We start from the raw sequence: 18,892 nt of genomic DNA on the forward strand, positions 1-18,892 counted from the left end.
GTTCTCAACAGTCAATGAATATCTATCAGCACATGTGCTCTGCAACAGGGTATGGTGTCCAGATATCAGCACACACACAGGATATAGCTGAAACGACCGTCTTAATTGTTCCCTGCAGCCTGTGTAAAGGTATGATCTGGGGGAAAATCTCTCACAATCCTTCCTTGTACAAAAATGCAATGTCCGTTTTGGATAGATTCTCTCATCACTCTTCCCTCTGACACTGGGGTGTGTGCAGTACACTGCAGGCTAGGATTTTACCTTGAGACGGTTCTGCAGTTAGTGGAGACTGTCTTTGGCACCCCGCTGCGTGTCCCCAGCTGTTCTCCGTCCGCTTTGCTGGCAATGTCACAGTTCTGGCAGCAGCTCACTCTTGTCTCTGCTCGGCTGCACGTCCTCCCCCTTGTTCCTTCTACCATGCTGCTCTCTCTTTCTCCTCCTTCCTGCACATCCTCTTCCTGTTACTCCCCCAGCCAATCAGGGCCTTCATCCTCCTCCTGTCAATCACTCCTGGGCACAAGTTTTCAGGAGCACAATTAACCCCTTGTAGCCCTGCATTTTAAAAGCGTTTATGCACTCCTCTGTGCTGTTCAACAGGGCTTTGGGGTACCACACATTACATAACAAACAAATGTACATTCCAGTATATGAAAGAATTCTGATTTTTATTGGCTTTTATACTGTAGCTGTTCTTGGTCTTGTACTGCAGTATTGGAGGTGAGTATTCATGGAGAGATCTGTGTAGATGTGAAGGACATAACAAACATGTGAATGGCATGACATGACAAAGCCTGTAACTTCTGATTTTAATGATAAATGCTGCAAAAGATTCACAAAATGGTACTTCATTATATTGCTGAGTTGAGAATCTGCTGGGTGCACTTACAATCTAATTGTGCAATAATGAGGGATTTAGTGACACTTTGTAGATGTAGGTGTGCTCGTGTAAGAACTTCAACACTTACCAGTCTACATAAATATCCCACAACTCCTACACTAGATAAATATATGCTGGTGTAGGACAAAAAGCTTAAAAGGCAAAACATGGTACCTATTCATGTGCCTGTGTGTGGTCTACCAATCTGCAGTTTGTACCATTTCTGTTACATAGGGTGCTGCAAGGCAATCCCTAATATTCTTACAGAATGATGCAATGGAGACACCTCTCTCTTAGGTATAAGGAAACCTTTCCCACAAGTGAAGTTATGGAGCATAATGACAGTGAGCATCTTGGATAATGTGGAGTATGCTATGTAATGTTGAGTCCTAGCACTCTTCTATTAAGTAATCTGGAAACTTCCTTTGTGAGTCGGTTAGTGATGTGATATCTTATTTTACCTGTTAAACTGTACTGTATTATGTGTACGTTATGTAAAAACGTATATGTACTGCTTATATGGTCTCTAAGTAATACTGTGTGCTTATGTCGTCAAGGTGATAATAGACTTGTGATCTTATAGCGCATGACTCTGACTACTGGGTTACTTAGTGGATGTTGCCTAGGTGGCTTGGGCCTGGATGAAAAAAGGAAAAGAAAGTTGCACAAGTAGCTGTTGCAGACTTCCTGTTGGCATGCATTTTACATATCGGCAAAGACTCTTTGTCTATGGCTTTACGTAGTACAAGACAAGCGCTACGGAATTTGCTGGCACTATATAAATAAATGTTGATGATGAAGGTTGCATATTAAGATGCCTCTTAAGATATTTGTATTGTATACTTGCAGGTCATCATATGCAATAACAAAAAGCAAAATTACAGAAATTGTGCAACTTGTATAACTGTTATTAATCGTTATTATAAATTTTTCCAACTGTTATTATCCTTATTCAATTGCTAGACAGTACATATTTAGTATTCCTTAAGAAGTTACTTTGTATGTTAGTTTTCGGGTAGGAAACCATATATTTCAAGGATTTTCATGAGATATTGCTACAAATTTTTGAGCTTAAACATGATATACGCAACTGTGTTATTTTAGTTATATAATGTAAAGAATATTTTTTTTTCTTGCAGAATGAAATAAATGAAATACCGTTCTTTGATATCCAACTGCCATTTGAAATTGCAATCAAAATCTTTCAATACTTGGACAGGAGAGAGCTTGGAAGATGTGCACAGGTTTGTATATAAAATATATATATATATAGCAGCTAAATGCTTCCCCCGCAGAAACCTGTTATATCTGTATATCTCCTTCATTTATCACTGTTCTGACATTATCACTCTCATTGTTTCTTGATAGTTATCACTTTCCAAAACCACTGCTTTTGCATACTAATGCTGGCTACGCACTACGGGTTTTTCAGCCGATTATCGGACCAAACACCCGTAAACCGACTGTTCGGTCAAATATCGCACTAGTGTGTATGTGACAGGATGGACCACCTATGCCACCCTGTCTGTACTTGCTGGGGACTCGCTGGGCTTGCCTGGCCACCATCCCCTTTCTTTATCCAAAATTGTGCCACTCTAAACACATTAGGAGTGACTTGCTGCTGCCACCACTAGGCTCCGTCACCGGCACCTAGAACCAGTTCCTTCTGAATAACTTTCGCTGCTAGTGTACCCCCTCGCTGGACACCTCGGCTGATACCCCGGACCTCTTCCTTTAGATCAGGGTTGCTGTGGATGGTTCTCCCTGGCCTATCACGCTGGCCAGGGCTGCCGGTAGCGTTAGTACTGGAGCTGGGTCCCAACCTCAGAACAGCCAGATAGCGGATTAGATTTGTCTAATCTGTAGGTCACAGGAATCACCGCAGGTAAGGGGACGTCAAAGTAGGATCTTGAAGCAGTGCGTTTTTATTAGCTCAAGTGTCCTAATACGGACAGTTACACTAGTCTGTGGTACTAGTGATCTTCAGTAGATACAGATGGTATAATGCAATACACTGTCAAACAGTGCTCCTTTTATACACATTCTGACACACATTAGCAGGGGGTAACACTGCCCTCTGATCCTAAAAGACTCTGCAAAGAGTCAGGTATTACATCAGATATTTAGTATCAGGATGCAATATGTTCTCCAAACTTGGATTTAAATGCAATGCAAAGTTAACAAAATTGACACAAATCTGTTATTTCCTAAAACATGCTAGTTGCATTACTTAGACAAGTTCTAAGTTACAGGATAAAAACTACACATGAAGGAAAGGTAACGACCTCTTGCGGTGCATTCAGGCTAAAGCAAGTGTTTGTCACTTCACATGAAAATGGACTAATTAGCCTTAATGAGGATTTCCTCTCGAAGCTGCACAACAGATTTCCTTAAACAAATGCTTACTGCATCAAAAATCAATACCTCAGAAATCAGTACATTTCTAATACACAGTATCAAAAATCATTACATTTGCAATTCTATAAATTGGCTCATGCGCCACTAATTGAAATAAATTCTACAATAAGTTATTTTTATGTGATCCAGCCACAGTGTACACTTACACGATGACAAAGCACAAATCGTCGGTTCATTTGGTTGGTCAGCAAAACTAATAATCTTGTTCCAACCGCCTTCCAATCCTGCAGTGTGTAAGCAGTCACAATTGTGATCTCTCTAGAATTTACAGGGTCATGATCCTATTAGCCGATGCCGACAATGAACATGTCCTGGTAAATAAATTTAGATGCTGTAGATGGAATAATTCGTCTCTTCGTTCCGAAAATCAATATTTTCTTTCGGGGTCACTGAAGCTAGCAAAATTTGTAATGACCTGTAGATAGCTATAACAAGGAGGTTAATCAGTGTGGCATGAATGAATGAATGAGTACTGAGCTGTCATTCTATAAACGACTACAGGACCAGATGGAGAGCACAGATTTGAAGTAAATCGTGTCAGTGTGTACACATGAATCGGCAGACTGATTGGAACTTCAGTCGGTTTGTAAACTCGTTAGTGATAACAAATTGGTCGAAAGTTTTGTAGTGTGTACCCAGCCTAAGATGTACTCTCAAACACTGCACCACCCACCTTTTACTGCATGACAGCAGATTGTGGTCATATGATTACACCCTTCTTAAGCATTCGGCTGTTTTTAATACATAGAGGGACCTAATTTTCTGGGCACAACATAGTCGCCCAGGAATACCTTGGTCTGAATTCTTAAGTTCCCGTCACAGGGTGTCGCATTGAATGTTTTCATATTGTAATTTATTAATTCCTGAATAGGTAATCTATAGGGGTTCATTTCCATAGCTTTAAAACCTACAATTGTGTATCATATTAAACAGTCTGCAACCCCATAACAGTTTTCTTGTTGTTTTTATTTTTTCAGAACTTTTTTTTTATTTTTTATTAGAAGCATTCATACATGCAAAAGTCACAGCAATAATATTGTGGTTTCAGACACTATAGAAATGAAAGCAAGGTGACTAAGCTATGTCTACAATTTATACAAACAGTCATGGAAAACTGAATAGAATAAATGGATTATCACAAATATTCATTACACATTAATTAGCAGAAACTGTGATAATATAGCTATAAGCCAAAAAAAAACCTTGATGTTACTATGAGCTAACCACACTAATAGTCCCTATATATGCCACTGATCCCCTAAGAAAATAGACTCTCCTTACCAAGCAATCGGCGGATCACTGCTGCCCTTCCAGTATTAAATGGTGATAGAAAGAAGTGAAATGAAGTTTGAAAGAAAGAGGGGCATTAAGTAGCATAAAGAATAATATGCAGTTTGATTGGTTATGAGCGGATAAGTCCCTTTAATGCCCCTTATTGCCCAAACTCTGAACTTAATGGATTTGGTATGACACATTTTAAACTGGAAAAAATGTAAACTACACTACTACATTTAAACAGTTTGGTTCCCTGTCGCAACAAAATAACCCTTCAGCTTTTACAGTAAAACTAGTAGTTAAAAATTGGAAGGCACTGGTCAATATTACCATAAGGCACGTGAGATTTGTTTATACTAGCAGACAGGCTCTGAAGGAATTTGAGAATATATGGTACAGATGGTTAGAGTCTCCATTCTATCCTATGTCATCTAGTACAGATGCTCTATCTACTTAAATGTATGGCTACCGCAGTTCTTATAATAAGTATCTGAGTCCATGTAATAAACCCTGCATGTGTAACATACTTATGTATAAGCATTTACGATGTATGATCCTGAATGAATATAGCACATTTATTATTATTATGCTTTAATGTAATCTTGTAAATTCCGATATGTATGCGATAGTTTTTCTTTTCTTTTTGTTGTTTAGTATGCTTATATCTTAAAAAATATCAATAAAAATACTGGATTTAAAAAAAAAAAAACTAGTAGTTACAACTCGCGCTGCATTCTGCTGTATGATCATCTTAGAATATCTAGAATGTTCGTTACTTGAGACAAAAAATGATCCTCCTTTATTCTAATTACTACCGTCTGCCATATAAACATGAATGAGTGCGTGGCAATGGTAGAAAGAGTTACAGGTCTATCTTTCAAATATGTCTGGTATTGTTTTGTTGGTTACTTACCTATGATACTTAAGTGCACATTATCGTTGTGCAATCTGATGAAGGTACAATAATGCATTATACTTATTTAAAATATGCTGATATAGGAAAAATTTAAGTATTTTATAATTTGCCACTGCTAAAGAAAAGAAAAATACAAGAAGTCTGTTAGTATCTACATATAATTTGAGACGAACGAGTCACTGATGCTTTTCATACATCATCTAATAAAGTAGCATCTTGAGACACCAGTACAAGACATTGTTCCTCTATTGTCTGTAGTTCTTTTCATATTTTTTTTTACATATTTAGCAGGAGCACAAAGCGCTTCTGCTCAGCTGAATGCCCCGCTGCTTTTTGAGTGTTTACTGCAAGAGATTTCAAATGAAGGGCCTTGGGAGCTCAAAAGGACTGGACCAGTTTTAAGGAGTTGGCATCCTAAACTGTATTAGTGGCCTTGGAGGGGACCTGCCTGCTTAGTTAGCTATCTCGCCAAATTTCTCTGTTGAAAAACAGTAAAGCAAATAGATGGCAGCGATCCTTATCAGGCTTAATCACACTCCAGTCCTTATACCCAACAAACTTGTTTCCTTTTCCATTTTCAGTCCCTTTATTCTCTTCCTCCCTGATGGTTATCTGTGGCAGCATTTTGCAAAGCATTGTAGCATCTATCAGTGTAAAGTAATCCGCTTTAATATATACATTAAGGGTTAACATGCAGACAGGTATGACAGTTTCCTCAAGGCAAAATAAACCTACTGAGATGGGAGCCTCCTGATTTGCTGTAATGTAATGACAATGTTCCTCCACCATCTGTCTATACATAATGACTGCAAATGTTTTGGAATAATTGTTTTCTGATTTATCTTCATAAGTTTTCTGTGGTTTGTTTTACGGAAGGGCAGATTGGGTTATATATGAAAATCTTGTCCTTAAACTGCACCAAACTCACAAGTAATCTTATTCCACATTGGTTTGTGCTTGAGTCGGACTATTATTTATTCCATTTGCTTCTGTGGCAATGATGTTTGAAGGCTATTAGTGCTGTTTAAAAAAAAAAAGGAGGAAAATCTCACAGTGCAAGCAGCCATTGTGTTGGCCAAATCCATTTCCTATGTTATATGATTTCTTCGTTGAAGTTTAACAAAGATGTATAATAATAATCTTCCATTGCCTGTACTAAAGCTGCTGTTTTGGGTTCGCTTGGATAAGGTCTTTGCCTTTGCTTCCTTATTGCACGAATATATAAGTAAAATAGAGGAAACTTGGGAAATTTAAGGCATGTCCGGCAGCGTAGGGTAGAGGTTGCCTCATCACAGTTGTGGGTTAGACATAGAAGCCATTCACCTGTCCAGATACAGTTAAAGGGGAAACGATTGGCTAGCCTGTCACACGCCGGTCCCATAGTTAGGTGCCGGCGCTGTGACTTTCCCTTTAAGAACCATGAGTCTGCTTGCTTCTGCCTCAGAGACATTACTTTCACAGGTGTTCCTGGCTACTATGATCTGGACCTCCTCCTGAACTTCATTGGTCCTGGAGCCTGGAGCTCTATATTAACCTCCCATGGTTATGGGCTCATTGCCTGTTCTTCGTGTTACTCTGGTTGCATTTGGATCTGGCTGTATACCTCTCCTTCTGTGTGTCCGTTACCTGCTCGCTGGACTGTACTCCTTACCGCTGTTCACCTGCAAGCTGCAAACTCCTCACCGCTGTTCACCTGCAAGCTGCAAACTCCTCACCGCTGTTCACCTGCAAGCTGCAAACTCCTCACCGCTGTTCACCTGCAAGTTGTAACTTCTTACCGCTGTTCATCTGCAAGCTGAACGAGTATCGTGAGTTGTTGCTAAACCTGTGCCTTATCTATTGGTTCAACTTTACTGCTGACTGGCTAAGATCACTGCATTGTTAGAGCTACTATCAAGTTACCTGTCACCTGTAGTTCCACGTCTGACACGGGTTATCCTTACTCTGCTGTTACCTGTTTACTGGACTGTTATTGTGAACTACTTGTTGTGCCGGTGGCTAGTACTTGGGCTCAAGTTACATGTCTCTGTTCAGTTGCTCCATACTACAGTGAACTTACCATTGCAGTTACAACGAATCCTGCTACCTGTAGTTCCACGCATGGTTCAGATACTACTCACGTCTCTGCTACTTCTAGGCAACATTCTACTGCACGTGTAAGTGTCCATCCAAATCCTTGGGTGATGTTTAACGCTTACTGCTCTACTTAATAAGAATCACAGTGTTTCCAGTACCACCTGCTATGTTGAGTCATCTCTACTCTCGGATCAGCTAAGTTCTATATGCTACTCTGTTTGGACTGTAAGCTGCACCAGTGATTCACATTCATCTGCCGTGTGGTTCTCTATTGGATCCTAGTGTTCTTGTTTATCATCATTGTGTTGAATTGTATATCTTCTCATCCTGTTGCCAAGGGTTACCGATTATGAAGTAGCATATGTGATTTGTGTCTGCATTACTACGAATTGCCATGTATTCATCTCTGCCAATATATATATATATCTAATTCCTTCCATTCTTGTTGTACCAACATTCACTACCCTACGTTGCAGAACTACTACTTTCTCCTGTGTTATTATTGATGCTTGTAAGCCGTGAACTTATCCTAAGAATATCATTGTGTTCTGCCTCCACCATCCTCTATAGTAGAGGCAAGGGATCCGCAAAAAACCTCAGAGCAGTGACATAGTCTATCGTTTAATGGTGAAATGCTCCTTATAGCTGATGCTGCTAGCAGAATGCTCCTGTTGACGATTTGTTTATTTTTTTTATTTATTTATTTTTTTCAAATTGTCGAGTCTTTTCCTTTTAAGATTTTTCAGAGAAGGAAAAGCATGGTTGGTGTAGTCTTGGTTACTAAAAAATGTTTTTTAAAACAAGGTGTCTATTTATAAAAAAGAGAAAAGCCCTAAATCCTGCGAAGATTGGTGTTCTCGCCAATGTAGAGCCTTTCCTTAGTCTTCACTGCCCTAGGGGCTTTGATAAATATCACCAAAGATGGCTTCTGCCAGGAGCCTCCGGCAAGGTTCCACTTGTGAAACCTATTTATCATGGACAGTGGAGGTACATCCCAAGGCTGTCGTCCTATCACTATTTCTTATTTAAATAAAGTGTTTTTTTTCTGTTCTCTTTTTTTTGCCTTTAAGGAATCTGGAACTGGAAACCCAAGTCTGGGCTTCCAATTCCAGTGCAAGGCGGCTCACTCATGCACTGGGATGGTGAATGGTAAGACTCTTCTCACTGCTACCAGTTATTATCTTTAAGCGTGTATGTGTTTCTTTAATATGAATATTTATATTTTTTTTTGTGTAAAATCATTTTGTTTGAGTTTTTATGGTGTCTAATATTCTACAACCTTATATAAACCTGCAGTGTCTTAGGAACTGATAAATCTGACAGGATGCCAGTGGCTTTTCATACACGATACTCATGAAATCTCAGTGGTGCCATGAACTAAAATGCTGGAGAGGGTTTATTACAGGCTTCATACAGCTGAGCCTAGTTCTGTAAGGCTCTTAAAGGGTAGCTCCCTGCCAGTTCTTGTGCATTAAGTTATAACCAACATACATCAGGGTTTTGCTGGTTAACTGTTATACCCAAGCTTCTCGGAAAGATTATGTAATGGTTACTATGTCCATTCCCTCTAGTGCTTTATTGCCTTGATTGAAAATCCATAGTCCGTAGGCAGCAAAAAAGTTTCTCTGTTGTGCTCTTTTTGTTCTACTTTCTACTATGCCAATACCCATAATTCAGTTCTGAAAGGAATATATTCTATGCTTTGCCCTGTGTCCAAAGGTAATGAAAATAGGTGACTTTGCAGGGCTGCTGTACAGACCTTGTTGGAATGCATAAGAGCAAACAAGTAAATGATTGCAAACTACATAGTGACCGTTACAGGATGGCATTTACAAGGCAATGAATTATATTCATCTGCAATGGAGGTGGGAGGGAATTTGTAAAGCAGTTCTCCATTTTCAGTTACAGCATCTCCCATATATAGTAATGGGCTGATCTAAGGCAACAAACTCAAGTTATAAAGCAATGCAAGTCAGTTATGCTTTGTGTGATACCACTGGCATTACCCACACATGTGATTCTACTAATCTGCAGTCTGTGCAGAGCCACCCAGTTAGACCAGCTTTGGCTTTGAACTGCATTAGGACTGTATTCTAAAATGAAACACGACCCTTTACTTTATCTAAAGTATAGTACATACATCATGCTGAACAGATTGAGTATGAGCAGATCAGTTATTCCAGGTTTATTATGTAGCTTGAGAATAAACAGGCTAATGTGTATATGTTTAAAGAAAAAGTAAAACTTCTTTTAGCTATAAAGACCCATAATTTGTCATCATCGCTATTACTTTTATTTGGCTGTGTGACTTTCCCTTACATAGTTAGGGAGAGAGAGGGTGGGTACTAAAGCTTCCATTTAATGGATTACTCCATTATTGGGCTGTTCAGAGGAGGTAGCACCACATTATTTCAAGAAAGAGGGAACTGCCAAAACAAAAGCACATATTTTACATGTTTGCCAACTGGACATTACAATAATTATGCATTGTTGGTGTGGTACAATACAGCATATACTTAGAGCAAAGAAAATTGTGACAATAGAATGCTTCAAACTGATTGTTTCTCTGTTTAATAGTTTTTAGTTATAAACTTTCACTGTACAACTTATCATGTTTAAACATCTACATTTGAGGTGATATTTCTCATGTCACATTATGCATATGCAGTATTTACATCCACTATTATACTTATACCTACACACCCTCCTGATGTATAGCACCCACCAAGTGTGGGAAGGTCACTTTCAATTCAGAGGATAATTCTCCTCCTATAGAACATTAATAGTCTTATACCCCATTCATACTGCACCAAAATCCCGGGTTTTTTCCGGGGCGAGCTCAAACGACCTGGGTCTTGGTGCAGTATGAATGGTACAAGTCAAAAATCACAGGTCTAAAAACCCGGGATTTATCGAGGGGTAATTCCCAGGTCGGACTCGGGTTGCCTGCACTATGAATGGTGCAATCCGGGTTTTTCAACCCGGGTTGCACAGAAAACAAGCTGATTGGCTGTCTGCCTGTCTCTCACCACCCACTTTTGCATCATCTTTATGCGTCAAAAAAAACAATCACCTTTCAATGACATCACCATTTTTCAGCCAATGAAAACTGCTCTGGTGATGACTCCCACAAATTGCCAGGGCACAGACTTGTGCAGTATGAATGGGGTCAACCCGGGAAATTCCCAGGTCCGAGGTGCAGTATGAATGGTGTTTCTGAGCTGGGACGCTCCGAGCCCCGGCAAAAACCCGGCTTGAAAAACCCGGGATATTGCCGGGGTGGCAGTATGAAAGTGGTATTAGTCTGGATCTGTGATATTTTGTAGGTACTTTATCCTTCATTCATTATCCCTAAAAGAAAGTCGGAGAAGCAAATTTTGTTTTGTTTTAATGTTTATTGTGTTTTTTTCAAGAGTAAGAGAAGTCTCATATTAGTGTCCTTTTTATTCAGGGCTTCATCTAGTCCGTGGGGAAGTAAATTAAATAAATAATATATACATACATACATACATACATTTTTAAGCAGTACCTACCAAGGAATAACCTCTATTGTAATGCATTCTAGTATAAATCCCATCAATCCTACCTGCAATCCGACCGCATGTCTCAAGTGCAAATATCCTAAAAAGAAGACCACACTGACATTTCAAGCTATAAAGTATATTTTTTTTCTATTTCAAGAACACTTCCCTGAAATGTCCAAAATGATTGTTCAAGATATTTAACACGTTTTCAAAGACATATCTCGAACTCTGTCAGTAATGAAATGAACAGTGACCAAATCAGCGTGTCTGTTCTCCTGGCATATGGTCTAGTCTTCTCTCCACACCAGCAGGACTGTCTTCATTAGCACAATACACCATTTTTTTACTGCCACTATGTACTAAGTTATCCAGGACTCCATAAAACCCCACCAGTGCTGCTTCTGCTGACATGGTTGGAGTTTTTGGATCTGTCTGTGCCCACTTAAATGTACAAGTCATCTGTGTTGGTAGGTAGTTTGGCCAAAGATGTGTTACACCCAGACTCCTCCAGTCACCTTTCTTTTGTTGCCCTTATGGTGTCTTGCTAACCTTTGAGGGGTAGAGCTGTATAGGAAACTAGTAAGTAATCTATTAATCTTATTTAATTGGGATTTTGAGAAGCAATGAGGTGAGTCTCAGTACAAATACATTTGGTAGATATATTAGTTTAAAGATAATAAAGCTGTACTATAATTCCTAACTTGAGCTCCAGGGGAAGCTAAATGCAGCTAACAAACATTAAATGGCAGTGGACATGGCCTGATTATCCAATACTTGATCCTTGTTTTTCTGTCTCATTCAAATCTATTTATTCATATGGACACAGGCCATATCATGTATCTGGGCCTGGTATTCTCTCTTACCTCACTATTCTCAGCATGCTAAACTTCCCCATTATCTGCATTAGCAGAGACTGCTTTTATGACTTGAGAGTTGTAACATAAAAAAATGAACGCACTCCCATCTGTGTCTTCTGTGGTTATTTGAGCAAATTATTATTATTGTTGTTTATTTATAAGGCGCCACAGGATATCCGCCGTGCCGTATACAATACAAGACCTGTAGACCAGGCCTGTCCAACCTGCGGCCCTCCAGGTGTTGTGAAACTTCAAGCCCCAGCATGCTTTGCTAGTAGACAACCTGTTGATAGCTGGAAGGGCATGCTGGGACTTGTAGTTTCACAAGGGCCGCAGGTTGGACAGGCCTGCCGTAGACCATACAGGGAAAAACAGAACAGAACAATAAACGTGTAATACCAAGACTCCCAGGGCTCCAGGCATAGCAATTAAAGTGAGGCTGGAGCAGAAGAATAGGTATGGAGAGAGAAGGGAAGAGGGCCCTGCTCGTAAGGATTGAACAAGAGATTGAATATGGGGGCAAAAGAGAGGGCAGGGTCAAGGGTGACGCCCAGGCAGCGGAGTTGGTGGACAGGAGAGATGGTTGTGTTATTAACAGTGTTCGAGAGATATGGGGGGGATGAGAGTCTAGAAGGAGGGAACACCACGAGTTCTGTTTTAGCAATGTTAATTTTGTAAATTGAGAAATAGCACTTTTTTGCTCTAGTAATTTCAAACCATCTGATATCTGTTATATAAGTGGCTGTGGCAGCCTGGTAGATGCTGAAGACTGCATAAGATCCCTGTCCCCATTTTAGGTATTTATAAAACTATAATAGAGTATTGGAACTCATTTTACAAATCAGACACTTTTAGGCCTATTATATTCATTATGGATGTTAAAAGTTCATCAGGGTATTTAAAAGATCTAGAGTCTCATGAACTGGATTGCATCTCATTTAAATTCTGCACTAAATTAACACTCCAGTGCCTAATTCTGTTTAGGTAGTTCATGAGGATTTTCAAATTGGTAGCATACACCAATCAGCCACAACATTAAAACCACCGGGCTAATTTTGTGTAGGGCTCCCTGGTGCCGCCAAAACAATTCTGACCTATTGAGGCATGGACTCCACAAGACCTCTGAAGGTGTCCTGTGGTATCTGGTACCAAGACCTTTAAGTCCTGTAAGTTGCGAGGTGGGGCCTCCAGGGATCTGACTTGTTTTCTAACACATCCCACAGATGTTCGATAGGATAGAGATTTAAGGATTTCAGGAAGTTAGCACCTTGAACTCTTTGTCATGTTACTCAAACCATTGCTGAACAATACAGTGTGGCAAGCTGCATTATCCTGCTGAAAGACTCCACTGCCATCCATGAATACTGTTGCATTGAATTGGTGGACCACCTTTGGTAGGTATTAACCACTGCATACCAGGAACCCCACAAGACCTGCTGTTTTGGAGATGTTTTGACCCAGTTGTCTAGCCACCACAATGTGGCTGTTCTCAAAGTCGTTCGGATCCTTAGGCTTGCCTATTATTCCTGCTTCCATCACATTGCTAACCGTACAATCGCCAGTGTCCAGGCAGTGCACAAGCAGAAGCATTGGGCGGAAGGCAACACGAATTCACAAGAGAATGTTGGATTTTCTTTTCCTGTAAGAGTGTATCCAGGTAGTGTTCTCCTCTTGTTCACCTCCTGTTTAACTCCTGTATAACTCTATTCTATATAAGTCATAGCGCATACTTGTAAAAAACACATAGAATGCTTAGGTGAAAAAAACACAGCTTAACCACTAGCTGCGCAGCCTACACAGACAGATTATGTAAGTGTAACAGTGACTGGAATCAACCACCCCAATAACCTCACACTACAAAGGCCAGCAATAAAATTCTTAATGGGTGCAAAAAACAGAGCATACCATTGATTTAATAAAAATAGCACATATGACTGCAATCTCGATAACTGGTACAAAGTTGGTATCTTCAAGTAGAGTTGCTACATGTTACGAATCGTGTGCCCTCAATGTGTACCTGGATCGCAATATTTCCAAGAGTTGACAATGGATCAGCAGTGAAATAAAGGGTTTTACTCCAAATGACACTGACATTCCATAGACCTCTAAGATGAAGAATAAAAAGGAGATTGAAGTGGCTGGGCTAGATTTACTAAGCTGCAGGTTTGAAAAAGTGGGGATGTTGCCTATAGCAACCAATCAGATTCTAGCTGTCATTTTGCAGCAGGTACTAAATAAATGAAAGCTAGAATCTGATTGGTTGCTATAGGCAACATCCCCACTTTTTCAAACCCGCAGCTTAGTAAATCTAGCCCGCTGTCTCTAAAAGGGTGTCGCCAAAATATAAAGATTCATCTCTAGGTCCGTAGGTCTTGAACCAAATCTTTAGGGAAAAGGGAGTTGAAATGTGAGAATTCGTGTGGACTTTATAAAGCCTGTTGATCTATTTTTATTTTTTATTTTTTAATGCGTACATTAGAGTGTACAATGCCCATGATTTGTTTAAATGAAAGGCAAGCAACCAAATTACTGAAGCTTCACTAGACGAGGAAGCTAACTATCTAATCACACTCTGTTCCAGATATCTAATATAATAGTGATCCAAATATAAATGCAGTTCTTATACCAATGAATTGACAAACAATCTAGGAGATTTTATTTAAAATTGAAATAAAAAATATTGATGCTAAAGTTTATCTTTTAAAAGTTTATCTAGTAACCTACAGAAATTTTTCCCAGTGCTCTGTCTGTTCTGTAATGCAAATCTATTTAGTTTGAGAAGTTAAAATGGTGGCAGAGAATGTTGTGCATTGAAGTACTAATCACAAGCTGTAATCAGTCTTAGCGTTTATAAGCTGAACTTGCAGAACTTTCCATTGTGTAGAATCTTTGTCCAACAATCCCAATATCTCCACTCAAAGCCACCTTGTCAGTTTTTTCCTTGTTGATAATATCCAAAGTATAATAGCTTAAGCTAGAGGTCTAGATCTCTTTAGAGTTTATGGACTAGAACGAAGGTTGAACACTCTTCAGAACAAAATTCTGTTCTTGCATAATTCTGCATTGCTATGTAATCATAATAAGTCCAAATTTGTTTTGTATTTTTACTCACCTGTCATTCTCTTAATACACCTTTAGGTAAGCAAGGCATGGAAGGTTCTTGCCGAAGATGAGATGTTGTGGTACCGTGTGTCACAAATGGAAGGCTACCTGACTGACAGTAGAGTTACATCATGCTTGTCTTGGAAGGAAGCTATGAAAGAAAGATGCACTCAGGAGAGCATGCTGAGGACAAACTGGAAGGTACCAAGCCCCACTCTGTGTGCACAGTTCTGTTACATCTTTACACGCTCAAAACAAATCTCTTGCTGAGCCAAACTGTTCTTCCTGCTGCTCTCATTAGATTAAATAAGGCTTTTGTGTTTGTTGAAACAACATAATTTATTCCTGATTTCTGTAAACTTTTATCCACTTTACAGAGATTGTTTTTCAACAATGACCTTGAATGGAAAGTATCAAAATGTAGGCGTAAATACCTTTCTAGATATGTAAATGTGTCTGGCTCTGTTCTTCTCTTTAGTGTGCTCTGTTGTAATGTTCTAATATTGTTGGATGAAACTACTGATGTAATGCTATATAAGTATTTTGACTAATTGCAGATCTCAGGCTTATTTTAAACCTCTTCTCCTTTATCCGGTGGCAACCTCTTTATCTTTGAACATACCCCTGGCTTTATTTTACCTTGTGGATTCACAAGTTCATTTAGACAGCTGGCTTGGAAATTAGTAGAACAAGAGATGCGGAATTTGGAGAAAGTAACATTGTTTAGGTAGACATTAGCAACGTTTCAAGTCCCAAGTTAATTTTGATATAGACTGATTATGAAAGTTGTGTTTTTAACAATGCCTTCTGGCCTCGTATATGCTGTATCTTAAGACATACTTAAAAATGAGAGGTGACTCTCAGTATATTTTTACCAGTTCAAAATAATCCAGTACCTACTTTTTTAACTTATACATATTTATCCAAACTTGGAAATTGCCTAGTAATTTAGCAGAGTTTACTGCCTGGTCCGGGCAAATAAATTAAATTGTAATCTTTGTTAAAACAACATTTTAAAGAAATTGATAAATTAATACAATATAAATAAAAGTTCCTAGTGCATTCAGTTATATCTAATTTGATCATATATAGATGAGTAAATGTCACAGCTAAATAAAAAAAGTCCCATATGTTTTTAATATTGTTTTAATATTGCACAGTAATTTTAATAAAGTAATTTAAATTAAAAATAAAAAAACATTCCATATGTTTGTTCAAGCAATATGTCAACTTCATTTTCACTGTACGGAAAGTATCGTACATTTATTTGTATGGGAAACATAGAAAGAAACTGCTATTGTTATCTGGCAAGCCAGTAATATTCATTCAAAATAGATCAGTTGGTGACCCAGTCTTCCTGATGTGATTGCATGGTCCTTGAATAAATACATCTGTATTTGAACTGTCAGATATAACAACATCTGTTCATGGTGATGTTATATTTTCTTTGGCCAGTAATTGGTTTCTGCTATAGGTTACTAAATTCATTAATACATTTTGCAAACAGAAGGCTAGACTGCATATTTACGGCAGAACACATATTCCAATGTTTAATATAGTCAACTAATGACTGATTGCTGATATTACACCATTATTGTAATGTATTTGCCTGTTCAACAGACTACAACCTTAGCTGAAAATAGTAGTCCACTTTAATATAACTGAATTACCAGACATTTCAATTGTTTTTGTATAAAGTGCGTTAATTCAACAATTTGTTTGAAATGTAGCTATGGTAAAGCTTTTGTTAATTTGTTTGAACCAGGCGTTTACTAATGTCTAATTACTAGGCTGTTCTCTTAATCACACAAATCTATTTTTCACTTTAACACAGAAGATTTCTTTGTAATTGTAGTGGTCTAGCAAAGTCAGTTGAGGATTGCAATTATTACAGCTGCATTTCTCAAATGCCACTCAACTAAATAGGAAAAACATTTGTAACATAGCTATATCACAGCATTTCTGTTTATTTTTTTTCCTAATTATATAACATTAAAAAGGTTATTTGCAGTCCTGTAATAAAGAGTACAACCTTTTTCAAATCTGTGTTTTTACTTATAAGGATATAAATAATAATCATCTTGTCCTTACGGGGTCTTAAAATTTGATACATTTAATCTCATGTGACAATCTCAAAACAGTAACTGCATTTTGAAGTCTATCCTTTTTTGATGAAAAATATTATTTACAAATATGGCCAATCTTCCCATGAAAAAGTATCTCAGCGAGTAACCCAAGACTCGGGCTATATAATGTTCTCAGAAAATGCAAAGACAAACATGAAAAACTACAAGCAAGGATCTACAGGCAGGCCTATGTCATCATGGTAAACGTAAAAGTTAAAACACCCTACCATCAGAAAGATTGAACAAGTATGGCTGTCATGGAAGGGTATCCAAGAGAAAGACCCCTCTCTCCAAAAACAAACAAAAATCGCAATATGTGTTAGGTTTGTGAAGTTGTATCTGAAAGAGACACAAGACTTCTGGAACAATGTCATCTGGACAGACCAAACCAAAATGGAGTGGTTTGGTGTTGATGCACAATGTAAAAACCAAACATAATTTATCACCACAACCAGCCATTGAACAGCTGGGGTGGAGGGGTGATGAATTGTTGTTTTTTAGCCACAGGGCCTGGATAACTTGCATTCATTGAGTTCACCATGAACAAGCAACTCTTTATACCAGAGTATTCTAGAGGGATATGTGAGCCCATCTGCCTGACAACTGAAGCTTGGCTGAAGTTAGATCACGCCATAGGACAATTGCCCAAAACACAGCAGCATATCTACAACTGGATGACTGGAAAAGAATAATGGTTTTGGAATGAACAAGTCCAAGTCCAGACCTCAACCCCATTGAGATTTTATGGTGGGACCTTAGGTGAGTTGTGTTTAAATGATTATCCTTAAACCTCAATGAACTGAAACCATGTTGTAAGAAGAAGTGGGCCAACATTCCTCAAATATAATGTACGAGACTGATAAACCTATATAAAAAATGACTGCTACTAAATGAGGTTCCAGAAGCTACTGAATTGTGGGGTGTACTCTTTCACACATTGCTTCTTTGTGTTGAAATTTATTACGGTTAATGTCATTATATTGATCAAATAGTAGTCTTTGTGAGGAATGAATGCTTGTTAATTATGCCCTGGTATTTTTACACAGATTTGAAAGAGGGTGGTTTTTTTTGGGGTTTTTTTCTCTTTCTTTCTAATGACTATATTATTAATTTGACCAAACAATAGTAATATATATTGATAGTTTTTCGTAAACTTTAATGTTTTAAAAAAAACTGTATAATAAACATGCTATGGCTTATCAGATCAATCTTTTACTATTTAAATTTGAGATTCTACAGGCTGTGATGCCAGTAAAATAAAATAATATGAATACAAGTGCCGAACCGCTTATATCATGTTCATGGAAATTCTACTTGTTTAAGGTGGGGTCTTGCTTGGGGTTCTCCATTAAGAAGCATTGTGCTTTGTGAGCCAACTTAGATATGTAAAAATAACGAGTGTTTTTTCCATGAACGGTGAAATATTTCAAGGCGACAGGTCACGTTATATCCCTGTCCAGCACACTTTATCTTGAAACTATTAAAATACGCTAACAAATGCACTTTCTAAAAACACATTTCACACCCGCAGGGACCTCCAGAAATTGGCAGAACCTAACACATGTTCTGCATAATGTGATTTTGTTCCCAACGAAGCATTAAGCAGATCCCACATCAAGCGTTGCCAGTTTCAAGCCACTCCCCAGGGACATGTGATTGTATTAGCGAGAATTTATTAATATTTCATTAAAATTTTATGAAGGGTTTTTTTCCCAGACTTT

At 38.4% G+C, this 18,892-nt stretch overlaps 1 protein-coding gene across 2 annotated transcripts in view; it reads left to right on the plus strand.

The window, feature by feature from the left end:
• The window catches only part of FBXW8 (F-box and WD repeat domain containing 8), an 87,765-nt gene that overhangs the window by 16,721 nt on the left and 52,152 nt on the right, over positions 1-18,892 (plus strand). For both annotated transcript variants that reach the window (XR_012678052.1, XM_075178514.1), the window contains exons 2-3: positions 2,017-2,121; positions 15,082-15,246. Coding sequence is in view for 1 of the 2 variants with exons in the window: in XM_075178514.1 (XP_075034615.1) it covers positions 2,017-2,121; positions 15,082-15,246 (270 nt within the window). In the remaining variant the exon portion in view is untranslated. The remainder of the gene's footprint in view (positions 1-2,016; positions 2,122-15,081; positions 15,247-18,892) is intronic.

This window comes from Mixophyes fleayi, chromosome 1 (genome assembly GCF_038048845.1).
Source record: "Mixophyes fleayi isolate aMixFle1 chromosome 1, aMixFle1.hap1, whole genome shotgun sequence".
NCBI classification, from domain to species: domain Eukaryota; kingdom Metazoa; phylum Chordata; class Amphibia; order Anura; family Limnodynastidae; genus Mixophyes; species Mixophyes fleayi.